Here is a 25,556-nt window from a genome sequence, read left to right as displayed (position 1 = left end):
GGTCCATGTTTTTTGCATCCATGGTCACACGTGAATAGATTCTCTTCGCTGAGGCTCTGACTTTGTTCTTTGGTGTCAGGACACCAACACTGACGAGGCAGAGGGAAGAAAGGATGTTTTTGCAAAAGCTACTTTTGGCTTGGCAAGGCGAAGCCAGGGAGAGAAGAAAGGCTCTCTGATGGAGAGTGGTTTACAGCAGGGTCCTAATTTAGTCCCTCTGAATCGTCCCGCCTCCAGAAACGCTGGAAGGATTTGGGTCTTGCTGTGGGATAAAAGTTTGGCTGATGCCAAGCCAGCGCCTGCAGAGAGGCCTGGCAGGGCGCAGCACGCGGGGAGTGGGAAGCCGGCTAGGTGGCAAACTCGGCCCGTTGAAGGAGTCAGTAAGGCAGCTCGTGTGCTTATGGTGTTTTCCCTTGCTTACCGCAGCGGAGCCTTCTAAATCTCAGACCCGCAAACCGAAGTGTGGGAAAGGGACTCACTGCTCACGCAATGCCTACATGCTGGTGTACAGGCTGCAGACCCGGGAGAAGTCCCTGACAGTCGAAGTACCAGGTAAGGGAGCTTTGACTCTCCTGGCCTCTCCATCTCTTCTCACGATGCTCTGAGACGGCCGGGAATCGGGGCTCTGCTCAAAGCACCTTTTGCTGCCTGGCAGGTCCAAAGGCGCCGTATGGCAACGTGGTGGCAGGACCTGGGTCACGCGCAGCCAAACCCTTGGACTTCCCCAGCACTTGAAATAATATTAACCTGATAACATCATCTCTGTGCCTGTTCAGGGCACCTGACCAGCAAGAGCAGATGGGAAGGGGGATAGGAAGAGAGAATCCCGCTGGGAGCTAACATCTGCAGCATGTCCCGCTGCCGGGGCGGGGGTGTTGGCGTTTGCTGGATCCCACCGGAGCCGCTCGGGTTCCCAAAGGCGAAGGAGAACAGCGTGGTTAAATGTCATTGGCAGTGCACGTACTGTGCTGCAGGTGAATAATCCTGACACATGTCAGGTTTCTTCTACAAGTGCTTAATCTCTGCCGTATCGAGAATAAACGGCATAAAAATGAGAGGATGCAAGCCCTTAACAAGAGTTTTGTACTAGCACGTTCGTGTCTTGCTTTAGAAGTGCTGGGGGTGGCAGAAATCCCTGTAGGTTTGGCCTGTGGATTTAATGATGCTCAGCACTCGCATCTACTTGGTTCAAAATATTAATTAGGGCTCTGGTGCTGACGGGGGACGGAGGTGGGTTCCACCTTCTTCCCTTTTCTGTCAAGCAGGGGCGAGAGCTGTTGGTTACCCTTTGGACCTGAGCTGTTTGTCAGCGATGGGTGTCGTTCAGGTTATCTGGATGCAAAGGGTGGTGGCAGGGGTGAATTGTATAGCTTTCTCCAACGCACAAGGACCCCCTAAACACAGCATCAAACCTTTTCCAGCCCCCCACCTCAAAAGCCCACCCTCTGAGCCATGCAGCTCTGGGAAATGGTGCTAATTCATGCCTCGAATCTGTCTTTTCAGTCTCTTTGCTGAGCTCTCTTATGCTCCGTTGCCTCCTACCCCTCTGCCCAAAACAATACTCGGCAAAGTTTCTCCACCCAGCTTCAAATTCCTGAGCAGCCCTGCGGTTGCCTTTGTTTCACATGGAAGCGTGCCAGGTACACAGAGCAAAGGGCAGCAGGCAAGCCAGCGGTTTTGGGGAGGCTTCATGTAACTGCAAATTTGTGGCATTTTGCTTTGATGCTGTTAAAAAACGGCCTTCCAGGTCAGTGGAGAAATGTAACTTGGCGCCCTAGCCCGTGACCAGGAGGGTGAATGGGTCAGGCTGTTTTTTTTTTAATACTGTATGTTCTCCCAAGGTGGGTACTGGGCTCCCTGGCTGCACAGGCGTTAACCTTTCTGAAATATTTTAGCTCTTCAAAATATTGTTAAATAGGAAAAGGCTTGAGATAAGCAGCGGTGCTTTACCCCTCTCTTACACCAGCACCGCAAGGGAAGTGTTTTATCTTTTTCCACGCCAAGTTTTTTTCCGATGGTGACAGCACAAATTCCTATTGCGCTCACCTTCCTGTCAACAGGAGGATCTGCCCCAGCTTATTCATGAGGGCTCTGTGCCCTTGGGCTCAAAACGCGCTTGGTCCTTCTCGTCGAGGTCATGCGTTCCTGTGGGACTGCGCGCTGGGACCCGCGTGGCGGCCACAGGTGTACCCGTGGTGTGCGAGGCCCTCGTTTCTGCCCTGAGAACCAGAGCTCCTTGGCAAAGCAAGGAGCTGCTCTCGGTGGGAGGCGGAGAAGTGGCTGGAGCGAGAGGAATAGCAGGGAGGGACTGAGGCAGGCAGCGAGGCGTCCTGCTGCGCTCCAGCTCTGCAGCCTCTTGCCAAGCCCCGTTGCACTTCACACGACTGCCAGCGCTCGGCGTAGGCTTATTAGCAAGCAGGGGATTTCTCTAATGCAGCAAGCATCGCTCCCCCCCCCCCACGGCCCCGAGTAAATTATTTTCTTGGGTGCCGCTGTATCCCGCAGGACAGTTGTGTTTAATCATCTACTGCCATAAACACTGGGGAGAGCGATACCCGTGCGTTTGGCTTTCAGAAAGACCTCGTGTGTTGGTAGCTGTGGGGGGGAACCTTTAGGTTTGCTTGTTATCCCCAGATAACCGACCACAGGGATAATCACCATAATTGGCATTTTTCCTTCAGGTGACTGGTGGGTTTTGCTTTTTTCCTTTCCCGGCAGCTTTCCTGCAGGAGCTGGTGGAGCGCGATAACTGCAAGTTTGAGGAGTGGTGCAACGAAATGGCCGAGATGCGCAAACAGAGTGTGGCCAGAGGCAAAATCAAGCATGAAGAGGTGAAGGAGCTCTACCAAAGGTTACCTGCTGAAGCTGGTCTGTAAGATATTGTGGTAGTATTTTGTAGTAGACCATTGTTAAGATTAGTAATGTTTTGTAACTAACCCGCAACGTGGTTCTGTGGCCAGCATGCTTCACTGGAAGGCATTAGCTGTAGCCCTCTCTGAGGAAGAAAGCAATTGCTGTCTGTTGTTGCTGTATGCATACTTAGGATTTGCTTTCCCTCTCTTGTTTATCTGCCTTAACCTATTTTTCTCCTTTTTTGCTCATTTTAATGGCCTCTGGCATTAATTCCCTCTTGCTCCTTCCCCATCAGTCAGTCCCCTGTATGCTTCCATGCATTGTGACCGTTTTCTTCTGCCCAGTGAGCAGCTCATCTCGTTAGAGCTTAGTAGCATCGAGGCAGAATAACTGCCCTGTCTCAAATTGCTAGCTCACATCAAGTTTTGGTGCTGTTGGTCTAAATTAATCAGCAGGTAACTGAGTACAAGAATGCTTGGCCTCCAGCAGAAAATGATTTGAATCATCCTTGCTGAGGCTTCGAAGCCCCATGTCTAAGCTTCACAATCCATGTGATGAGTGACTGAGGTTAATCCTTTCCTACTACTCCTTGTGTCTTGTTGCTTTAACGTGTCTGAGCACTAGGATTTTTATCCCCCTGCTGCCTCTCTCCTGTCTTTCTCTGAGCAAGCATACATGAGCTTGCTCTGTCGGTCCAGCCTGGGGAATCTCCCTCCCTCCGCTCTGCGCATCTCCTAAAAACTCCCCCAAACTGTAAGGAATTTAAAATGTTTGTGTGGCCTGTTAGACAATTTGATATTTAGCTTTCAATATCTTTTACTCACTTCTCAGAAATGAGGGTCCAGAGCTCAGAACCAGCAGCAAGATTTAAGTGGTTGAACAGCAGACTATTGCTGAGAACATAAACATCTCACGAGCCTTCCCGCGCCGAGAGAGCTCGGCTCCCGTAAATGTCTGCCTCTTCAATTTATGAACCCAGCTTTGAGAACATGGGCGCTTAACTCACGAATGGGAGGGTGTCACAGCTCGGCTTGCCGAGTCCCTGCAAGTCTGAGGGGTGTTAAAATGTCACCGTTAAATCAAAGCTGCGGTGGATGGTTGTGGTGGAGATATGAATCTGCCGTGAGTCACCATTAAAAAGGAGCAGCAAGCGCAATCCTGGTGCGTTTTTATCCCCTTTAGCAGAAACAAAGTAGTTTGCTTTTGACATTCCTAACACGATAAAGGAATAAATCTCAGAAAGATGTTTTTACAAGTGCAGGTGCAGACAGACCCCAGCTCCTCTGCCCCTGTTTGTAGGTGGCAGGGCCTGAAGCACTGCCCTGGGGGCACCCGCTGCCCACCCTTGCTGCCGGGCACATCCTGGGCATAGCAGCTTGCTAGCACAGCTTGGAAGCAGCGTTATCCCAGAGCTGCTGCACGTCTCGTCCCTCAGGAGCTCGGGACTCTCTACAGCTGTGCAGACACATTTTCTGCCAGCTTTGTAGAGCCTGCCCCAGAAAAAAAAAAAAGGCGTACTTTCTGGGGAAGGCAGCTTTCATCCCGAACTAGCAAACCGTTTCTGACAGCCTTGCAGTTCTCTGGAGGTCATGGCTGTGGAACTCTGACGGTGTTGCGTAAGATGAAAATACTGCTGATTTATCCTGCAGAGGAGAGGGTTTGACACCAGGCCTTGTGAAGATCCAGTGCAAGTTTTAGGACAAAGTATTTTGCTGTAGCTTCTCTGTTGCTCCTTTGTATGAAACATGTTTTTGTGCTCATTTGATAAATGTAACTAACATTACTCTTCCCCTCGGTTTCAGAACTGTCCTCCTCACGTCAGCAGTATGTGTTTAATTTCCTGCCTATCCTGCTAATTTCCCAGTCATCTCGCAGAAGCTGCAGCATTTGTTTTGCTGGCGTTGGCTGGGCTCGATGTGCAAAAAGAAAGCTGCTTTGTTCTCACACCCGTGTTCGTTGCTCAGTGTGTCATTATGAACCTATCTAGGAACTCAGATTGCCATTAATGGAAATGGGCAAAAGCACTGAGATGAGCCGCTTTGCCGTGGCTGCATTTCCATTTAATCCTCAGCAAGCAGCTTCAAAATGCACAACTCTCTTTAAACATTGTCGTGCTTGTTCTTCGGATGTGTGCATCATTTCAGGGCCTTAGTATGAAGATATGGGGATTTCATACAGAGCCATTTCGCTGCTCATACTGATCTGACCTGCTTCTGAACCCAGGCTTTGTGTGATGTGCTTCACCTTCGACAAACAAGGGCGAGCCTGCTGCTCTGTTTCAAAAAAATAAAAAAAAAAAAATCACACTTGCACTAAAACATTTGAGCGAGCGAGTTAGTATTTGCACTGTAAATTTCACAGTGCTTCAGTCTCTCTCACCCGGAGTTGTAAGTGTGTCCCAGAATAACACTGAAATTTTGGGCACTGTGGGGAAGAGATGAACGCTGACCTCATCTCTTTGCTGTGGTTGTCTTTTATTTTTAAATCTACCCCAATGAGCTCACTCGGTTGTGGAAAGAGCCTTTAATGTGTGATCGCAATTTAAATATTATGCTTGCCCCTCAACGGATATTAGGAAGACCTTGCCTTTTCCTGGACTGCTCTGCAACGAGCCCCTAAAGGCTTCGCAGTCTGAAAATGCTCCCTCTGCTGCTCTGAGTGCCCCACTGTCGATGGTTTGAGTTCCCAGTGACCGGTTGTTCACGGATCCAGTTCCACGTAGCTTCTGCCACAAGATGCCCAGCTATACGTCCGCAGTGCCGGGATGAGAGCTGGACAGGGGAGCTGTGTCAGATGTTTGAAAACTTGTATTGCGGGGATTTAATCAACGGTGATGGCCTGTTAATTTTTAAAAGTACCGTTGAAATCAGAGTAATTATAAAATACCATCTGCCGTATCACAAACTCGCTGACGCGTATGGGCTTGTTTCTCTTCGTGTTTTTCCCTCTCAGGTTCCCCATACGACTTCATCTCTCTTGAGTGGCTGCAGAAATGGCTGGATGAGTCTACTCCTCCGAAACCTATAGATAACACAGCCTGCCTGTGCTCGCATGGGAAACTCCACCCTGACAAAATCTGTATTATGAAGAGGATATCAGAGTACGTGGCTGACTTCTTCTACAGGAGATACGGAGGAGGACCCCGGCTGAATGGTAAGGTGGCAGACAAAGCCCCCTCTCCGAGTCCCACCTTGTGTGCTGAACGCACGTTAGAGCCCTGTTCTGATCCCAGCCCCTCGTTGGGTCATCCTTTATTAACACAACTTTATTTCTGCACATAGCTTTTGTGCTGCGCTGCTATCTCTGGGCGCTTTGTTTCATTTAAATCACTTAACTACATTAGCATTCAAACAAACACAGTTAGTCTGATTGCAGGTTCTGCTTCAGACCTGAATTCTGCTCTGTCTAGAAAGAGCTGTGCACAGAGTAATTTCTAAGAAAGCAATGGTGCACCTAGGTTCAAAAAAACCCCTACCACCACCTTAGCGTTTGGAGGGGTTTATGAGGTTGGCTGTATGAAATAGCACAACTTGCACATGCAACCCCCAGGCTCTTCAAAACAATTCTCCATGCCTGCAGCACCTGCAGATCCTGCGTGGGCAGTGTTTTGTGTAGCGCGCGGATCTGTGCTGCCTCTTGCCAGCAGCCTGCACTCTGGAGCAGCGTGGATGTGCGCCGGCCAAGGAAGTCATTCACGCTCTTTCCCCTCTAGCCTGTCCCAAGCTGCCTCATTTGACAGAAGCACACACCTGTTGCTGAACATGTTTGTGTTGCACACATCTGCAGTGCGTGTGATTTTTGGGGTAAGCCCTTGACCAGGCATCCCTTAATCAAGCCCCAGGCTTGCTTCCTTTTATAAAGGGGCTCAGTAACTCCCACTGAGACCAAATTAGCTCAGCTCCTGCTAGGCCCTTACAGGGAAGAAACGCAACCAGCAGAAACTACTGCGATGCAGGCAGCCTTTGTAAAAGCAGGACAACCTTTATCAGTCAACTGGAAGGTCTCCTGCAGGTTTCTTTGTTGGGTATGACGGAGAGGGAAGGATCGTGCACCAGATGATCCCTCTGGCTCCTCTTGCTCTCGCGTGGAAATGTAAGCCCAGCCACAGGGCTTGCACTCCTGCTAGTCCAGCGTAGCTTTGCAGGAGGCTTTGTTCTGGGTTTAGCTGGCTAAGTGCCATGCGGCCGCATGCAGGAGCTCCCCAGGCTGAGTGACAGGGCTCCCCTCTCATCCCAGCGTACAGGAAGCAGGGATGGCCACCAGTGGCGTTTTGAAGATGTCTGTACCGCATCTTCCTGCCACGGAAGAGCAGCAACCCGGCGGCTTTGGCACATGCCTCAACTGTCCTGCCTTTTGACTCCTGGGTCTGTGTTGGTGTGAGCTCGCTCGCAGCTGTGGCTGCAAACTGTTGACAGCAGCTTTGCAGAGCTGTGAAGCTAGCGGAACAGATCACACCTCATCTGAAGCGTTTTATGCTTATTAAACTTCCAGCGGGGCCCGAGCTGGCAGTTACCCCAGGGACCTCATTTACATGTGAAATCTGAGGTCGTGAGACCGATAGTTGGTGCGCACCTTACACCTGTCTAGGCACTTCTGAACAGCGGTGCTTGAACCAGCGAGATGCTCAGCAGCGTGTGCTGGAGTAATTACAATTCTTTTTTCCCCCTCCCCAGTCAAAGCACTTTGCAAGGACTGCGTGGTAGAAAGGTGCCGAATCCTGCGACTGAAGAACCAATTAAACGAAGACTACAAAACCGTTACGAACCTGCTGAAGATAACAGTGAAGGGGTACGTAAGTCCTGGTGCTTTCAAACATTGTCAGAGATCTCTTGGCAGTGCTAACAAGGTTTAAATAGCTTTTTCCCAAAGATTTTACCGTTTGGTCTCTGAAGGAGAACAGAGTTGTGATTTGTGTTGCCAATGCTGTTCTCTCTCTGCAGGAATGACGGGTTTTGGGTTGGAAAGGCATCCTTGCGGAGCTGGCGTCAGTTGGCTCTGGAGCAATTAAATGAGCAAGACGAAGACGCAGAGCACAGTAACGGAAAAATGAATGGAAATGCACAAAACAAAGGTAGTTCTGCTGCTGTAGAGCTCCACCAGCTCTGACTGATACCTCCTAACAAAAGACACGTCAGGTGTTCTGGCGTGTGCTGTTTTGCTTCCCTTGTATGAATAGGGAGGGAAGGCACTTCAGGTGGTTTGATATAACGCAGTCTTAATTTAAGGAGCTTTTTATTTGATAAGCTTCAGAACTGCTGGGTGATCTTCATACAGAGAGAAGAAGATGAGGTAATAAGTAGTTTTACAGAGCTGCGTAGAATTACCGCCCCAGACACATGATCTTTTCATCTACTTTTATCTGAATGAGAGCGCGCAGGGAAGGAAGAAACAGGAAAATTATCTTGGGGAAGGAATGGAGATGTTTATTGCAAAGGCCTATGGATGAAACAGCACAGCTGGTAAAGCAGCACTGGCAAAACACAGCCTAGGAAAAAAAAATCATGAATTGGATTCTCTTCTATGCCTGTATCATATGTTTGTGAGAACGTATGGGGTTTTTTATTTGCCTTCTCTTCTCAAACCTTTGGAAAATTGATTTTATCGAGCTTTTTGTTTCTTAACTGAGATCAAGAAGCTTATTTGAATGAAAGTGGAGATGATCAGCTAATTGCATTGATCCTGGGTTTGAAGGCTCAGAACACCCGATACCGCAGCCCTCGTGATACCTCTGGGCTGGCGCTGCAGATGGAGCTGGTGGCATCCATTGAGAAAAGGGCACGTCTCTGCATCAGCAGCTGAGTTACTGTCCCACACGCGATTCCTCGGGGGTCACCTTGGTTTCAAAGCAGGCTGCACCTCCCAGAAAGTACATTTTAACTGCTCACGAGCCAGCTTGCTCGGTAGCTGGCTTGTTGCAAACTGTGACTAACAGTATTGTGTTGGTAATGCTCCTGTTCGATGGGTAGTGCCTCTGCCTATAGAGCTGCAGTTCTGAACTATCATTTGTAAATGTTTGTCCTGGCTGTGGGAGCACGAGCACAGGGCAGCTCGCTGACAGCCTGGCTGCAGTTGCGGGCTCACGTGCCAGAGCAGCAGCGTGCTCTCGGTGGCGCAGCCTGCCCGTCGCTGCTCACACCAGGGGAGTGAGCTCTGCTCTCACACCCGCTGCTGGAAGTGCCCCCGTTGAAAACGTAGAAATCAGCTCTGCTAGCTGGATCATCGTTAATTACGGCTAATGATGAGCAGGTTGTTTAATTCTCTGCCGAATAGCTAATGGCAGGGCGCAGCGCTGGCTCTCCCTTGTCTCATCAGGCACGTGCGGCTCCGGCTCGTGGCTGGCATCGCTTGGTCCCGGGCGCTGTGCAGTGAGGGAGAAGCTCAGGCTCGCCCCCAGGTTTTCCCACCAGCTTTTCCAAGCCACGCAGGTCTGGGCTCATTCATGTGATTCCCTCCCAAAGCTACAAAGGGAGCATCTGGTTTAGATTAGTATCCTCAAGGCAATGAGCTGACTAATATTTTGCCAGGAAGGTTTCTGCTCGCTCTGCTCTCACCTAGAGGTTTTGGTTAACTCTGATCTGAGATCTTTGGGAGCAGCGAACCCCTGTGGTGCTTTAGCCGGAACAAATGCATCCTTTGTAATCTCACAAAGGATGGTGTTGTGCTCCACACACTTCAAAGCACTCCTACGTGTAATCCAGCCTGGCCTCTGGGCAAGCAGGCCATGCATTGAGGATAACTGTGCCTCCCCTGGGTTAAGAGTTTTGCTGTGATTTGAAGGGAAACCAGGCTTCGGTCCCCCAAAGATTTTGCTTTTCCTTCAGAGAGGAAATCTGTGATCTTTTTTTTTTTTTTTTAATAGACGAATCGAATGAAGAGAAGAGAGAGGAGGAAGAAGAGTTAAATTTTAATGAAGACATTGTTTGCCCACATGGTAAGTCTCTGCGGGGGATGGAGCTGAACATGTCTGTTGTCGCCCACTGCTCAAGACATTAACCTTGTAGCCTTCGCTGCAGCTAAGACCAGCATAAGTAGTTACTGAAGAAGTGTACTTTATTCTCCTTTTCTGGTCTTTCTTGATATTAAAAACTTTGAGCTTTTGTATGTAATGGCACTACCGTGGTACAGTCCACCGAATCCTGTAAGTAGCGGAAAGGGTGTGAATAAGCACAGCCAGGCTGCAGGAGGTGGCTTCTCTTCCTCTCGCTAACGAAGCGACGTGATGGAGTGGGGGTGGCACCAAAGGTTTGCAGCCACGTTAAAGCTCTGAAAGTCTTAGGATATTCTAGAAAAAATAGATGGTGTAAATCAGTCAAGGCTGGAGCTGAGAGCGTCAGTTTGTTCTCTCAGTTTATATTAAACTCTCGGAGTACAGAATCACTGCCCTAACAACTGGAGAAACTCGGGCGGATCTGTGAGTGGCTGGGACTCCTGAGCGTATTGATTTACCCACCTGCTGTGCTTTGGTGTCTGTTTACATAAGGTTTTGACCTGATGTTGGTTGTTTTGCTAAGTGATGGTTGGTTAGCTACATCCTTGGCTACGCTGTTGTTTGAATCTCACTTCTTAGCTTGTACGTCACTCTCAAACATAATTGTGTTCCACTGTAGGCTCCTGTTTGGAAGCATTGATTTCCCTGCCAGCTCTGCCCGGGACGCTTGGTCTCGTTCCTACTAAGAGAAAAACATGCCATAAATTAGCAACACATCTCCTGTCATTAAGGCTAATCAAAGATGTAGAGTAATGGCTTGATAAAGCCTCATCGTCAAGCAGTGCTGAAGCACTTTGTCACGGTGTTACCTGTTTTGCACAGAGCCTTTGCACCGTATTTCCCAGTGCCGCAAGGCTGCTGCTTTTAAATAAAAACGCGGTGCGGTGCCGAAACATTTAATGCAGCCAGACATCATAAAAACATTACGCTGGTAAATTGCTAGTTTATCTGTTACTTTGGGCCGTGCTGGAATAAATATTAAGTGTGGGGGCAACTGGCAGGTCGCTTCTCATCAGCTTGAGCTGACCTTCGCTTACTCATTGAAAACAACCTTTCCACCTCTGCAAACTTAAAATTTTCCTCTGGAGAGTATCAGCAAATCTGTAGTTTCAGTAATTCAGCCTTAATTTGGCTGTAGAGGAAGGCACTGCCTTGTTGGTGCTCTCTGGAAAAGGCAGCCCTTTATCTGTGAGGTCTGGCTCGCCTCCAGACATGCCATCCGGGTGTTCCCTTACGAAGTCTCTCTACGTCTTTGCAGTGATTTTTCGCTCTCTGGTAGTTTCCAACCCTGGCAAATAATTTTTTTTACAGAAGGTAAGACTTCTGTAATGCCTGTGCCCAAAACACGTCCCTGGAGAGAGACTGTGGGAGGGGGAAGCAGGGTCATCAGCGGTTAGGGTGGTCATCTTCCAGATGGCAAAGCACTTCTTCCCCACGCGTTCAGATCTGATTTTTCCACCTCTTTCACTCCACAGCATATTAGTCTGTTTTCATTAATCACACGGTGTCAGGGCCCTTATTTGTACGAGCTCATTTTCCCATCCTTGCTGGCTCTGGAAGGCAGCCTGGTCCTGCCTCCTCATATGGTAAAGCTGGGCCACTCGGTCGTGTTTGATGAAGAACGAGGGGCCGAGCGCTGCTCCGAAGCAGTCCGGCCTGACCTCTGTTTATTAGAGGAAAGGCAGGAGGGGAGCCTTGCTATTTTTTCCTTTCGGGGACTGGCAGAGGTCCAGGCTTAGCTAGAAGGAGGAAAGCTGCCGTCAGTGGGGCCGGGGAGCTGCTGTAATGTTAAAGAGCTGCCAGAGGGCGGGGAGGAAGGAGCCTTTTATCCGTGTCTTCTGCCTGCTGAGCTCTCAGGCTATAGAAATGCGGAGCAGATAGTAGGACATCACCTCCTTTGCTGGACCCCTATTGGCACCGCCACCACAACTTTGTGGTTGCTGTTTTGCCTCCCCCTTGCTGGTAAGATCCCCACTGAGGCACAAGTATTCCCATACTGCATCCCAACCCGGCTTGCTCCCATTTCTCATGCGTGCAGCGCAGCCGAGCCTCGGCTTCCCAGCGGCTGTCCCGGAGGAGATGTGGCTGTGTTTTTCCCCTTGGCAGGCAGCCGCCGCGTCCCCGAGCTGTTGTGCTCTCGGGTTTTCCCAAGCCCAGCTCAGCCGCTGGAGCACCCCTGGTCACGCGTACGCGCGGTGCCCAGAGGCGTCAGTGTAACCTCTCTGGTAGTGCCGTCGCTAAAACGACAAGCACAGATCCCTTGCCCTAACCCATCCTTTCCTGTTCCTTGAGCGTCAGTCGCCTGGATAATGAGGTGAGGAGTCTGGGTGGTAAATCTTGCTTGCTGTCCTCACACCCCAGTTACTCCCCCCGGCTGCGGGCAGCCAAGTTCTTCCCAGCTCTGCCCTTCAGCTGTTTGCCTGCTTCTGTGGTGGGTGCTCCTGCAAGGAGTCTGCAGCTGGCTGTGAACCGGGGCTGTGGGAACATCCTGGGGAGTTCCCCACACTCACCAGGTGTAGCTGAAAGGTGTTCGAACCACGCCTGGGGAAGGGCGGCTCTCAGGCAGGGGGAACACGTCCCTTTGGGACTCCGAGGGGCTTGCATAGAGCACGTGAGGCAGTCGGGTTATGTACCGTGCTAAGTTGGTTTTTCGTGGGCACGGAAAGCACTTGGCTCCTGTTTCGTGGGGCACAGGGTTGGTCTGCAGCTTGAAAAGTGGAGTCACCATGAAATCACAGCTCCACATAGCCAAGATCAGAAAACATCAGCCTAGTGCCCTCCCTGGCTTGTCCTTGCTTCTCCAGGCATCTGTCTCTGCCTCGGCCTGCTTTGTGTTTGATGGGCTGCTTGGTTCACAGGCTCTGAGACCCAAAGGACGTTTATGTGAATTAAAGGCGTATGATTTTTTTTGCCTGCCTGAACAAAGGACACGATAAAGAAGTTGAAGGTGACTTTGTGTATTAGTTGTGGTCTTTCTGCTGACATGGTGTTGCCTGATAAGTGCATGAATATCTTCCCCCACATTTATACCCTGTAATCTCTTAAATCTAGTTAGGGCTGCAAAACATGGCTGAGCACGTCAAGAGCAAAGCCCTTCTCTTGGCTCTCTCCGTGCAGGTGACCTGTGCATATCTGAAAACGAAAGGAGGGTGGTTTCGAAGGAAGCCTGGAAGAAACTCAAGCAATATTTTCCAAAGGCCCCTGAATTCCCAAATAACAAAGAGTGCTGTTCCCAGTGCAAGGTATTTGACTAGCCGATAATGTTACCCGTTTGACTGTAAGCGCGTGGTTGTGGTTCTGGTTTTCACTACCTAATGCAGCGGAGAAAAGCAGTGTTGCCTTTTAATAGCCGTGAGGAACTGAAGCACGAACTAACTGTTTCATGCAGATTTTGGAGCGTGAAGGAGAAGAAAATGAAGCTCTGCATAAGATGATGGCCAGCGAGCAGAAGACCTCTCTCCAGAACCTATTCCACGATAAATGCAGGCCTTGCCTGGGCAGCTGGCCTCAGGTAGGGGAAGGGGGATGCTAGAGGGGCCAGGGGGGAAGGCTGTCAGGTGGAAGCTGGCATTCCCTGCTGCTTTGCCCAAAATTTGCTTTTTGGGAGCAGTATCCCCGGGAGCGGCATCCCCAGCTGAGCCCTCCTGCCTGCCCCGTCTGCCTGCCTGGGAGCGCGCAGGCTGGGCATGCCCTGCGCAGCCTGTGCCATCTCTTTGCAGACAAGTGGTGGCAGATGGGCAGCAATTCTGTAAGTTTTTATCCCTCCCCTATGAAATTTTGACTGCGAGAGACACTGGCTGATGATTGTTCTCTCGGTCTGCGTGAGACCGTGCTTGCGCCGGCGTTGCCTGTGCCAGTGGAGCTCGCAAGTACGCTGCGCCGAGGTGTGATTTCCCCCGATTAGCTGCGCTGGCACACAGCCCTGCTGTAGATACACGAGAATTGCTCTTGTGCCAATATAGCTGTCGCTGGCCTGGAGTCAGCTAGATAAGCAGGGACAATATTTCTGCAGTGGTTACATCCGTCCCTAGAAGTACCTACGCGGTGCAGCCGTGCCAGTGGAGAGAGAGGGCTATCCACCGCCCTTAGGCTGCCTTCCCACTGGGCTTGTGCTGATGGTAGGACAAAATTCACGTGTGCCCCAGCTCTTCCAGTGTCCTTTCCTGTCTCGCGCCTGGCAGAGGGTGTGGGGGGCTGCCCGAAACGCTGAAGCCGTGCAAATAGGAGCGGCAGTCACACAGCACCTGTTGTACCAGCCTCTCTCCGGTTCGGGTGTGCGGCTCTCCAGGACCTTCTTAAGAGCTGTCGGCACGTCGGGGCTTTGAGGCAGTTCGAGAGAAATGGCACAAGCTGCTGGCCGGGCTCCACGCCTTGGCTCCTGGGTGTCTCGCAGTGCTGATTAATGATTGACTCTTGGATCCTGCCAAGCTGCTTTGGCAGGTGTCTGCCTCGGTTGCTCCTACGTGTGAGGGCAGCCTGCTGCTCCCGGTCCCTTCTCGGGGCCACCAGCAGCTCTGGCCAGGAATAAATACTGAGGTCAGCTTGGATCTGTGCTGCTGAACCCAGGAGGGACTAAATGGGCAATGCTCTGCTGAGCCTCCGAAGGAGAGCTGGCAGGTCCTACCAGCAGCATTCAGGGCTCACAATCTTTGTGAGGTTTCCTGACCCATAACAGTTGAGGTCCAGGGAAAAAAGGAAAGAATAGAGCCAAACGGGAGCAGTTTAATCTAGGAAATATGAAGGCATTAAAATTATATCTACACATGCACACATCAGGAGTTTTCCTGCAGAAAGATGGAGTGAGCCCTTAAATCTGCATTAGGGGAGGCAGACAGGTGAGCACAGAAATCATTTTGTCACCCAGCTCTTAGGATCTCCGTGGTTTCTTGTCTGGGAGCTGCCAGCATCAGACTGTATACTAGCAAATCACTAGGGGCCAGAAAAATGTCCCAAAAATTCTGCCTTGTGAGGTTGCACGTCCCTGGTTCTGAATCTGTGCGTGCTATTGCTGAAAGCAACCACTTGTGGATTTTGCTCAGTGAGGAAAGGGAGGGCGGGATGGGGTGGTCTCTCACCCCATCCCCACGGGGGGACGTAGATGTGTCTGCTCCAGACCCCGAGTACACGAAGGAGTACCCGGCGACAGAAACACTGCCGGAGAGCCTTAGCTGCTCTAGGGAAAATGACCGTTTCCTGCTATGAATTAAAGGTAATTGGATCTAAAGCTAAATTAACTTTGTAATAAACACGAGATTAGTAATGTAAGTACTTAGTGCTTGATCTCAAATTATTTTACTTGCCTTTCCCAGTGTGCTCGGATGGAGTTGTCATGGTAAAAACGCTGAGATCTCAAAAAGAATGAGCACTGCAGAAAAAGCTTAACAGTCACTGCCTCTCTATTGTTGGATTAATTAACAGAAGATTTGTTTTATTATTTTTTTTCTCTTGTCTTCCAGGAGACAGATGAGCTGTATATTGTTTCGCAGTTCTTTGTAGAAGAATGGAGGAAATTTGTCAGGTAACCAGCTCGAGGTTCTTGGTGCTTTTAATTTCTGTTCCTTTGGGGGTGTGCTGCAGACAGCAATTTCACTTCTGAACCTGGTGTGTGTGGTTACCCGTGCTTGGCCTTTGCGGAAACAAGGAAGCTGATTTTGCAGGACTTGGACCCTGTGCTCATAGCAGTTGTAATACATTGTAAGAATCCGAATTTCCTTGTTTACTGTGTCTTAACCAGATGGTCAGATTAGATAGTAACCTGATTAGTTTTTTCATCTGTCTGAAGCTGTATCCTAGGCAAAGGTCACCACTCAGTCCCGTTTCCACGGGCTGCTGGTGGTACGAGATGGAAATCTCTGCAAGTATGGGAGTAATTTTGCAGCGCGCAGGAACGCAGATCTGATTTCCTTGATGGTGGTAGCTTAATATTGCCCACTGGAATGCCTTCTGTAAATACTCACCTGTGACTTCCTCTTCTCAGCTGCCTGCAGACTTGCGATCTTTTTCTTCCACATGAAATAACCTGACCGTGCTTACAAACAACTTTCTGTTCCTTTTCTTTGCCTGAGCAGGAGGCCAACACGATGCAGTCCTGTGTCCTCGGTAGGAAACAGCGCTCTTCTCTGCCCCCATGGGGGCCTCATGTTCACCTATGCTTCCATGACCAAAGAAGACTCTAAACTGTGAGTTTCTTCTGCTCACGTGTCTGCCTTTGCCGGGTGCTGTTGTCTCTCATGGGCCTCGGAGCATTCCCAGAGGCTTGCTGAGCTGCAGCAACATGAGGAGCAAATGCTGTCCTTTGAACAAAATTAACACAGACGCTTTCTCAGGCCTACCTTAGTGTAAATCTTCATATAGGTCAAGACCCCAGTTGTCAAAGGATGCTGTCTCAGGAAAAAAGAGCTTACTTAAGCCTGGCTAGTTCCTAACAATAAACAACCCTGAATCTGAGGGGGCATTAGAAACATGTAGCTTCCTTTAAGATTTGTTTTCTGTGAGACTTATCCCTGGAGCACTGGATGCTGGGCTGGAGTTTATGCTCCATAGCCTTGCTTCTGCAGTGATGCAGAACTAAAAATGTAGCAGATCTTCCACTTCTCCTTCCTCCCTCCGGCTGTGCGTGCTGGGCACGACTGGAGCATAACAGTGTCACTAATAACACACTCCTCTTCCCTGTTATCTTGGGCATCCAGGCCCTCTCATGTAGCTGGGGTTATGGATTGGTTTCGCTGCCCTTCTTTCACCCGCAGACTAAAATGAAAAAGGGAGGCTGTTCAGAAGCTCAGCGCTGTTTTCACTGCGTGCTTGGGGCTTGGCTTTTCCATGTCATAAAGCACGTTCTTGTTTCTTTGCACAGTATAGCTCTAATATGGCCCAGTGAGTGGGAGAGGATTCAAAAACTGTTCGTTGTGGATCATGTCATCAAAATCACCCGAACACAAGCTGCTGGGGCAGACCCCGAGAGTGCACTTTACACCTCCGAGCCCAGTGAGTGAATCTTTTACTGCCGTCTGTGCTCTGTTGTGTTGCTAATTGGTGCTGACTTCCTGGGAAAAGGCTCTTTTTGGATAAAGGGTCAGATCTAAGGGGATCCGCAGCAGCCGCAGTAAACACTGAGCGTGGCAGATGCCCCTCGTTATGTGAGCTGCTCTGGGTTAGCGGTGAGAGGCGTTGGGCAGGTGCATATACTCCATGTCTCCAAGGAGCTGAAGCAATTAAATGCATTTTCCTTTGTGCCTCCCCAGAACTCTGTCCAGAATGCAGAGAAGGGCTGTTATGCCAACAGCAGCGGGACTTGCGTGAGTACACCCAAGCAACTATCTACATCCATAAAGTGGTGGATAATAAAAAGGTACGGATCTCTCCCTTGGTCCTCACTCCTCCTGGCACCATTTCATTTAACAGAAACTGCACCAACTGAGAACTCAAACAGCTAAATAAACAGCCATCTGAACACAGTGGCGAGGCAGCTATCGCAGCCTGCTGCGTCCCTGCAAGGTGGGACCTGCAGGTGGGAATGGTGGTGCAGTGCGGGGCCGCTTTCAGTGGGCAGAAAGCACCTGGCTCTGGTTCGTGGAAGCTATTGCTTTGGCAAAAATGGCAAATGGGAACACTGGATGTAGTTGCTCTGAACACTTGGTTTCCTCAAGGCTTCATTTTGCCAGTCCAAACCCTTCTGGTGGTCTTTGTGTGTCAGGTATTTGTATGCCAGTTCTGATTATTTTAGGCAGTGTCGTAACCGTCTCTGTCCTCATAGTCGTGCTATCAGGCTCTACCTGTTCTCCTCCCCCTCCAGTATTTGTCGTTTCCTTTCTTGGTTGCTAAAGTGACATTTGTTCCTAGATAGAAATAAGCTCTTCAGTCTTCAAGCTGGTAAAAGAGCAGTGAACACAAAAGTGGTTTTAAAGATCCCTTACAACGTTGTGACTTGTGTCTGCTTTACTGCTGTCTTAATGGGATCAGCGTGAGGTCCAGAACTGGACTGGAAGTGGCTTTACAGGTATCTGAAAGCCGGTTACAGTCAGTTCCCCTTCTTAGGGCCTGCTCTGTGCTGTAAGGGGGAATCCAAGGCTTGTGGGTAAGCTCAGGTAAAGACGCCAAGATCCAGCTGATGACAGGAGGCCGCTGAACCCACGACAGTCACAGCAGCGTAGATCTGATAAAAACATCCCCCGACAGCTTCCAGGATGGGGCAAAGAGTGATGCAGCTGTGTCGCAGTAGTTCCAATCTGAACTGGTGCTTAAAGGGTTTCAGAGCACTTAGACGCATGAGTAGCTGGTTGCCAGCAGGTTCCCGAAGTGCCTTCAGCTCTTCCATCCTCTAGTGATTGCGCTCAGGCACACAACAGGTCTGCGAAGCTCAGCATGGTCGGATCAACTTAATTCAGGAGCATCAAGGCAAAGGCTTCCTGGCCTTCCTTGTAGAAACAAAGCTGGAGGGAGGCAAAAATCTTCCCTCCACATTTGCAGTGTGAGATCAGTGAGATTTTTTTTTTCCACCTCCAGCCTTATTCTAAATGGGAGAGACGGAGCCTAGAGAACTGCAGGGTGCTGGGGGTTTCTGCCTCGTCTGTAAGGCGCAGAGCACAGAGCGTGGTCCTGAGCCCCTGCTGCAGGTCTGCAGCCTGCCTGGAGGCTGAGTCCCAAGGCTGTATCTTGGCGCTAGCGCAGAGGAGGAGTTTTCCTCTTGGTGCCGGACGGGACCACGCTCACACGTAGGGCTGCTGAAAACAGGCAGCTATTCTTTGCCGAGCAGCTGGAGACGGTGAGAGGGGGCGAGAGCTGGCACACGAGATCTCTCATTAGCGGGGCAGCCCCAGCGAGGGGCGAAGCGGTGACGGTGCCCGCAAGCAGCACGTCAGCTGCGCGGGCACCGGGCTCTCACCAGCGAGTACTGCGAATGGCGGCACTCAGAGCCGCTGCCTCCTTCCTGCCAGCTTTTACCTCAGAAAGTCAGGGAGGTTTTTTTCCACCCCCTCGTCCCTCCTCTGCAGCCCCTGGGTTCCTCCTCGGGCTGACGCTGCAGGAGGGAAGTCACGGCCCTATAAAATCGGTGCAGGGAGGTTGCGGACGGCGCCTTCTCCGAAGGGCGGCACTGCTGGAATCCAGAGGGCTCTGGGGACGCTGCGGTTGGTGCTGGATGCTTGGGAGCTGTGATTGCATCTTTAATTGCAAATACATTGATGGAGAAGTGAGCTCTTAGGCATCCGGAATGGCGAGTGCGCCAGCCTCCTGGGCTCCCTTGCAAACCCCAGCCCCAGCCAAAGTGTAGACGTGTGTACACGCCCAGCGGATCCACGCTTCCTGTGGAGTGACTTATAAATAAAAAGGATGTTCAGTCCGGTATATGTTTGTGTAAATTATTTAGATTTCATTTACTTACGAACTCCAGACCCATAAATAACGGCGGTGAGTGCCTCTTGTCGGTCTGCTGCAGGGATGGATAAGTATATAATTTACAGATAATATTCCTTTCTCTGTGTTAGGGCTTTCGTAATACACTTAGTCGAACAGAGAGGCAGCCAGCTAATGGGAAAGAAATCAGTCCAGGCCCCTGGAGACTTTCCCTTTGCCTGGAGAGGAGGGTAGGTCTTGAGCCGCAGGAAGCAGGATGTCCCCGCAGTGGGGTTTGATTTTTAGCCAGCACCTGCAATTCAGCAGAGAAGCTTGATAAGCTGCGAGTGTTCTCCTGAGCAGAGTCCCCCATGGTTTGATGCAGCTCGGGGGGGGAAGTCTGCAGAGCATGTGGAGCAGCTCCCTGGGTTCTTCCTGCTCGACCTCGGCTCATTTGATCAAGGTGGCATCCTAGAAGTCTCTGAAAGCTGTTTGCCATGATGTGACAGTCTGGGTTAGTTACGCAGAATGATTTTTATGACTTCAGGTAATGAAGGACGCTGCTCCAGAGCTGAACGTGAGCAGCTCAGAAGCTGAAGAGGAAAGGGAGGAAAACAAGCCAGAGGGGGAGCAAGACCCAGATTTTAACCAGGTAGAGATCAAAAATACTGCAAGGTTCCTCGGTTTTGCACCAACCTCTTGAGTCAGCATGATGGAACAGTTCTTTTCCTCTGTTTGCATCTAGCAGGTGAAAGAGAAAGCAACTGTGTCTTAAATTGTGTTACTGCCATGGTCGTACTGCACGTTGTGTCTCACTTTACATTACCAAGGCCAGTTTTGCGCCCATGCTCTTTGGTTTTAAACCCAGCTGTAGGAGCAGTGCTGGCTTTTCTCTAGCTTCCTTGCCAGCGTGCTTCACGGTCGCGGCATGAAACATTCTCCAGGGCTCGTTCCGATCAGTGCTTTGTAAGTTAGATACCTGTGTTAGAGATCTGCTCCCGAATGTCGGTCGCTTGGTGTTAGGCTGCCTTAAATGCTCTTACTCCTAATACCAAATCCCTAACAAGGGCCGGCACTGCGAAGCCGTGTCTCCTGGAAAGGCAGCAGCACTCGGCGTCCCCTGCTGTGAATGCGCTAGCGTACGTCTTCCTGACACGACAAGTTCTTCCTTGCTCTCTTTTTGGAGCGGAGGGGGCACTTGGCTGACAGTAAGCACCCTGCTGGTGACAGGAGCAGGGACGGAGTTTCAAGGCAAGTCCTGCGGTCCTCTCGACCTCTTGGTGATACCTGCATGCGTCATTCACTTCCCAAGGGGCGTTTCAGTGCTTCGAGCTTTCCCTCGCATGACTGACCTGCCTGAAATGCAGCTGGGGGGAAGGGGAGGCTGTATTCTGCACAGAGGCCAGAGCCGGGCTCCTGATGTCTGACTTGTTTCCAGACCAACGGTGGTGCGAAGCGCCAGAAGATCTCGCACCAGAACTACATCACTTACCAAAAGCAAGGCATCCGGCGGAGCACCCGGCACCGAAAAGTCCGAGGGGAAAAAGCACTGCTTGTGTCTGCTAATCAGACGCTGAAAGAGCTGAAAATACAGGTAAGGCGTTCTTGGTCCAAGGAGTGTTTGTTCATGAATAAGAAAACATGAAACGAATAGTCAAGAGAGTGCGGCTGGGGGGAGATGGAGAGGGAAAAGAGCATGAAATCCCAAGTGGCATCAAAAGGCATGTGTTTGTCTTCTAAACGCGGTATTTTTGCGTAGTTCAGCGGTATGTTTTTCCTCTGCACAAAATCAGCGTGTCTCATTGTGTTGGCACAGATCATGCATGCATTTTCAGTTGCTCCCTTCGACCAGAATTTGTCGATCGACGGGAAGATGCTGAGTGACGACACCGCAACGCTTGGCAGCCTGGGAGTCATCCCCGAGTCTGTCATTTTATTAAAGGTAATGTGAGAGCGAGGTGGCTGCTAACGGAGGTCGAGTAAAGCAGAGAATTGAACAAAATGTTGTACAATCAAAGAGAAACACGTTATGGTGCACATGAAAACTGCCATACCCCGGACGTGCCCACCCGTGGCTGGCCATCAGCTTAATTTAACGAGCTCTTCCTGGAGCTCCTGCCCTTCTTGGGGGAGGAAAAGTCTCTTTTTCTTTAAAGAACATGTCTTAGCTGGCCTGTGCTGCAGAACTCTGCGCACCAGCCCAAAGGACAGCAAAATTACAGCACGAGTTCTCCCCTCTTATGCCCAGCCCGTGCCAGGAGGTGTTCTGGCAACAGTTCCCCGTTCCTCTCCCGGGCAGGACTGAGCTGTACAGCTGACAACACTGCTAACAGCCAGCGGGGTGCTCGTTAACCCCCCGCCTCTTCTGTTTTCCAGGCTGATGAACCAATTGCAGATTACGCAGCGATGGACGACGTTATGCAAGGTGAGGGGGGCCCCGGCGCGGCTGGGGAAGGCGAGGATTTGGGGGAAGCGGAATGCTGCTGCGCTTCTGGCAGGAACGGTGGCGGCCACATAGGGCTGTGTCGGCTTTGGGTTGAAACAGCAGAAACATGAGAGGAAAATAGAGATGTTGAAGCTTTCCTGTAACTGTCAGCTGAAGACAGAGCTGAGCGCTGCAGTGTGCTGCTGATCAGACAAAAGATCCTTTTAGAAATGACTGTCAGGAGACTTCTAACGTGATGCCTCTTTCTTTCCATCCCCAGTTTGTATGCCTGAAGAAGGATTTAAAGGTGAGTCTTTTTTTTTCCTTTTTTTTTTTCTCCCCCTTTCATTTTAAGCCCACGCAAAGTTCAGCTCCACCTCGCAAGCTTCGTAATCTTTTGGTGGTTGTCTTCTTGCTCCTCAGGGACTGGTTTACTTGGACACTGATGGTTTTATAAGCGCTGGCAGCAAAGGAGCGACCAGAAGGGAAGAGGATTTTGACATGGTAGGGCATTAAAAGACAAGGTGGATACAGGACAGAACTCTTGACTCTTCCAGAAGGCAGAAACACATTCTGAAATGACTGCCCCCAAAATGCCTTATGTCAAAGCAGATTGCACTGAAGGACATCCTGACTTCAAAAGAACGTTCCCAATTTTATATTTAATAAAGCAACAGTAAGGTTGGAAAGATTAGCAGCAGTAACAGCGTTATCATGTTTACAGGCAGACGTTTCTAGCAAGGGAGACGGTGGCATTCTCGTGTATTCCCTGATGCAGATCCCATACCACCCTCGTCTGTCCAAAAAGGAGTTGTAATTCAGTAGATCAAAAACATCTCGATCTGTTCTCCAGTAACTCTTTAGGCATAACCTGCTTACAGATAATCCTGTCTTTGATCCACTATTACTCTTTCAGTACAGCATGGAAGTAAAGAAATTGTTAATTGTGAGGAATGTCTAGCTCTTTCAAAACTTCGTATATTTACCCAAAGTGTAAGCTGTGGTCTGCCTACAAAAGCCTTCCATCAGCGACTCGGGGCCTGGGGGTGCAGAGGGGACGGGGAGCTGCCTCCCCGCTGTCCCCGCGGGGCTTCCCTTGCTCAGCCGCTCGCCTTCTGCAGTTTCACTTCCAAACATGATGGTCTTTAATAATCACATGGTCTTTCTCTGTGAACTGTGTTTTTAGAAACGTGGGATATTTTAACGACTTTTGATAACATCTTTCTCCAGTACGTTACTGCCAAGAGCGCTCTGCCGATCACGGGGGGAGCTTCGAATCTAGAGCACCTGAGCCGGAGCTGGCGAAGGGGCTGCGCGTGGGTGGTGTTTCCCATGTGGAGAGGTTTTCCCTCTGTTCTCCTCGTTTTCAGGAATGCACTAATGATTTTTTTTTTTTACATCTCCTGTAGCTCCCAGAAAGGATCTCTCCCTCTCCTGATTGCGTATTCATAGCAGGAAATAGTGTACCACTTCCAGACTAAAAAAAAAAAAAAAGGCACTGTCGAGGTTTCTCCATAATAAAGTTAGACGTTTCCTGTTCTCCTCAGAGTTTTAACTTGTTTCCACAACCCCAGTTCGTGCACTGGCGCTTGATGTGGATGCGGAGGGCCGGGTTGCTGCAGTGGCAGCGTTAGTTTTTAAAGGACTGGAGGAGTTTTGCAGGCGGATGGTGGGGTTTGGGCTTCGGGGAGCAGTGGGGAAGTCTGTCCCTTCCCAGCAACCGTGGTAGCCCGTTCTTTTAGAAATGTACCTTTTATCTGAAGAACTACAGCTGCCCTCCACGCTGCGTCCTCCTCCTTGTCCCTTCGTCCCCAGCAGCGGAGGGGCTGGACGGCAAGTTGGCAAAGCAGCTGGCACTGGGACTGCAGAGCTGCCCCGGAGGGATTTTTTTGGTGTAAGCTGGGGCTGGACCCGCATGGGGGAGCGGCGCAGCAAAGCAGTGTGATCTTTCCCAAGGTAAAGACATCAGCAAGAATTCAGCGCGCCCTCGGTCACGCTTGCCGATGCCCAAAGCGGCTCCACTCTGGAAACAGGCAGGAGGTTTTAATTCTTCCCAGACTGAAGCACTCGCTTGTGTACATACTCCTTGGAAATTCCATATTTTTTTTTCAACCTGCTGTTATTTTTTTTTATGTTATGAGAATCTCTTCCTTGAGCTTATAATGTTGCAAAATGAAGTCTCCAACCTCGGCTGGAAGCAGCGAGCTGGGGCTGTAGCGGTGCTCCCTGCGGCGCTGCACGGCCGTGCCTCAGCATCGCTGTTTCTTACGGCCAGGTGGGGGACGCAGGTACAAGCTGTGATCGAAGGCGCATTTACTGTTTTGTCTGTATTTGCAAACATATTGGACTGAAGTTGTCATTTGAGCTGTGGAAGCCTTATTAAAGCGCATACACGTTGTCTCTCCGCTCCTGTTTTAATGCCACAGCGAGGGCTGGGGGCCGTCTCCGGGCCCTGCACCCCCCAGACAGGGGTGCAGATGCTCTGAGCTCGAGATAACACACTGAGAGGCGTGAGCAGGATTGCACCAGCGTGGGAATGGTGCAAGTGTTGGCAACGGGGTGCATTTTCCCCGAGCGAAGCCTCGATGGCTCCCAGCGCCTTGGCCGTGCCCTGTGGCGCTTGGCAGCGGTCCCTCGGCGGAAGCGGCGACGGCTGGCACTGCCTCGTGCTGCAGCACAGAGGTGTTTCTGTCGGGGAGCCGGTGCCCACACAGCTGCAGGGCCGAGCACTTCGGTGTCCCCATCCCCGTGCCGGTGGGTCACGTCCCCCTCGTCCCCACGCTGGCACAGCGCCCCAGGAGCGCTCCCCGGGGCCGCGGCTCGGTGCCAGCTCGTGGCTCCTGGCACCCGGCAGCGGGGAGCCTGTGCCAGCCATTCCTCGAGCACCCCGAGTCACCGTGCCCGTCCCACCGCCCTGATGGGGAGGTGGGTGCTGGGGGAGCAGCTCTGGCCCTGGAGGGGTCCTGGGGAGCTCAGCTGGGGGCTGGTGGGGAAGGTCTGGGGTGTTTGAGGGGTGGGGGGAGGGATGGAGGGAGGGATGGAGCTTCTCTGGGCACCGGGGATGGGTGGGAGGGTGGATGAGGGGGGAGAGCTCTGGGTGCCAGGGATGGACAGACGGATGGACAGATGGACGGACAGACGGACTGGTGGGGGTGCGCGGGGTGCTCAGGGCTGGGTTTGTGGCAGTACACTGGGTACCGGGGATGGATGCAGGGAGCCCCACCAGTACATGGCTGGGGAGGAGGGGGGATGCTGGTGGTGGATGGGGGGCACCTGGGTACCGGTGAGGGGCAGCAGGAAAAAGAGGGCTCCTTCCCGGGGGCTGGGGGGCGCGGGCTTTAGGAGCTTCCCTGGGCCGCAGAGTGGAGCGGGGGCACCGGAGAAGGGTGCAGGGGGAAGCTGGGGGGAGTCCCACCGGGTTCCTGCCGGTTCCCGGTGCCAGATCCCGGTTGCCGGTGCCAGATCCCAGTTCGCAGCGCCGGTTCCTGGAGCCGCCGCCGGCTCCGATGCCGTTTTCTCGCTACGCGGTGGCGGTGCCGGTCCCGGTGCCGGTTCCGGTGCCGGTTCCCGGTGCCGGCCGCCCCCGGTGCGGGCCCGCCCCGCCCCGCCGCACGTGACGCGGCGCGGCGGCAGCGAGCGGCGGGGCCCCGCTCCGCACCGCTCCGGTACCGGCTCCGCTCTGCTCCGGTACCGACCCCGGCCCCGGCTCCGCTCCGGTACCGGCCCCGCCGCCCCCCCGGTAAGTGCCGCGCCGCGGGGCCCCGCCGCCGGGCTCCCTCCGGGTCCCCCCCCCCGCCGTGCCGGGGTCCCCCCTCCGGTGCTGCGCCGGCCTCGGGGACACCGGGAGGAGGCTGGGGAGGGGGGGGCCGGGGCGGGCCCGTGCGCCCGTGACCTTCAGCCGGTACCGGCAGCCGGGGGGGGATGCTCCGGGCCTGGGCGGAGGGACCCCAGCGGGCGGGC

The 25,556-nt window shown here is 51.7% G+C and overlaps 2 protein-coding genes across 9 annotated transcripts in view; both read left to right on the top strand.

Moving 5' to 3' along the window:
• The window catches only part of USP48 (ubiquitin specific peptidase 48), a 32,296-nt gene extending 8,302 nt beyond the window's left edge, over positions 1-23,994 (top strand). For 2 of the 4 annotated variants that reach the window (XM_035344536.1, XM_035344534.1), the window contains exons 10-27: positions 427-552; positions 2,719-2,868; positions 5,806-6,006; positions 7,527-7,641; positions 7,794-7,924; positions 9,713-9,784; positions 12,959-13,083; positions 13,230-13,352; positions 15,298-15,359; positions 15,910-16,020; positions 16,695-16,825; positions 17,083-17,189; positions 19,719-19,823; positions 20,610-20,765; positions 20,988-21,113; positions 21,548-21,596; positions 21,877-21,903; positions 22,020-23,994. In XM_035344536.1, the coding sequence (XP_035200427.1) occupies positions 427-552; positions 2,719-2,868; positions 5,806-6,006; positions 7,527-7,641; positions 7,794-7,924; positions 9,713-9,784; positions 12,959-13,083; positions 13,230-13,352; positions 15,298-15,359; positions 15,910-16,020; positions 16,695-16,825; positions 17,083-17,189; positions 19,719-19,823; positions 20,610-20,765; positions 20,988-21,113; positions 21,548-21,596; positions 21,877-21,903; positions 22,020-22,042 (1,940 nt within the window). In that variant the 3' untranslated portion in view covers positions 22,043-23,994. The remainder of the gene's footprint in view (positions 1-426; positions 553-2,718; positions 2,869-5,805; positions 6,007-7,526; positions 7,642-7,793; positions 7,925-9,712; positions 9,785-12,958; positions 13,084-13,229; positions 13,353-15,297; positions 15,360-15,909; positions 16,021-16,694; positions 16,826-17,082; positions 17,190-19,718; positions 19,824-20,609; positions 20,766-20,987; positions 21,114-21,547; positions 21,597-21,876; positions 21,904-22,019) is intronic. The other 2 variants (XM_035344535.1, XM_035344537.1) reach the window with 2 other exon arrangements.
• A 1,172-nt stretch (positions 23,995-25,166) lies between these two features.
• Positions 25,167-25,556, top strand: part of RAP1GAP (RAP1 GTPase activating protein) — a 6,561-nt gene continuing 6,171 nt past the window's right edge. For 3 of the 5 annotated variants that reach the window (XR_004755727.1, XR_004755728.1, XR_004755726.1), the window contains exon 1: positions 25,172-25,335. The gene's annotated coding sequence lies outside the window, so the exon portion shown is untranslated. Of the gene's footprint in view, positions 25,336-25,556 lie in introns of all 5 variants that reach the window. The other 2 variants (XR_004755729.1, XM_035344844.1) reach the window with 2 other exon arrangements.

Source organism: Oxyura jamaicensis, chromosome 21 (assembly GCF_011077185.1).
Source record: "Oxyura jamaicensis isolate SHBP4307 breed ruddy duck chromosome 21, BPBGC_Ojam_1.0, whole genome shotgun sequence".
NCBI classification, from domain to species: Eukaryota; Metazoa; Chordata; class Aves; order Anseriformes; family Anatidae; genus Oxyura; species Oxyura jamaicensis.
The sequence above is the reverse complement of the archived record's forward strand: the minus strand, read 5'-3'. Positions and strand labels throughout refer to the sequence as shown.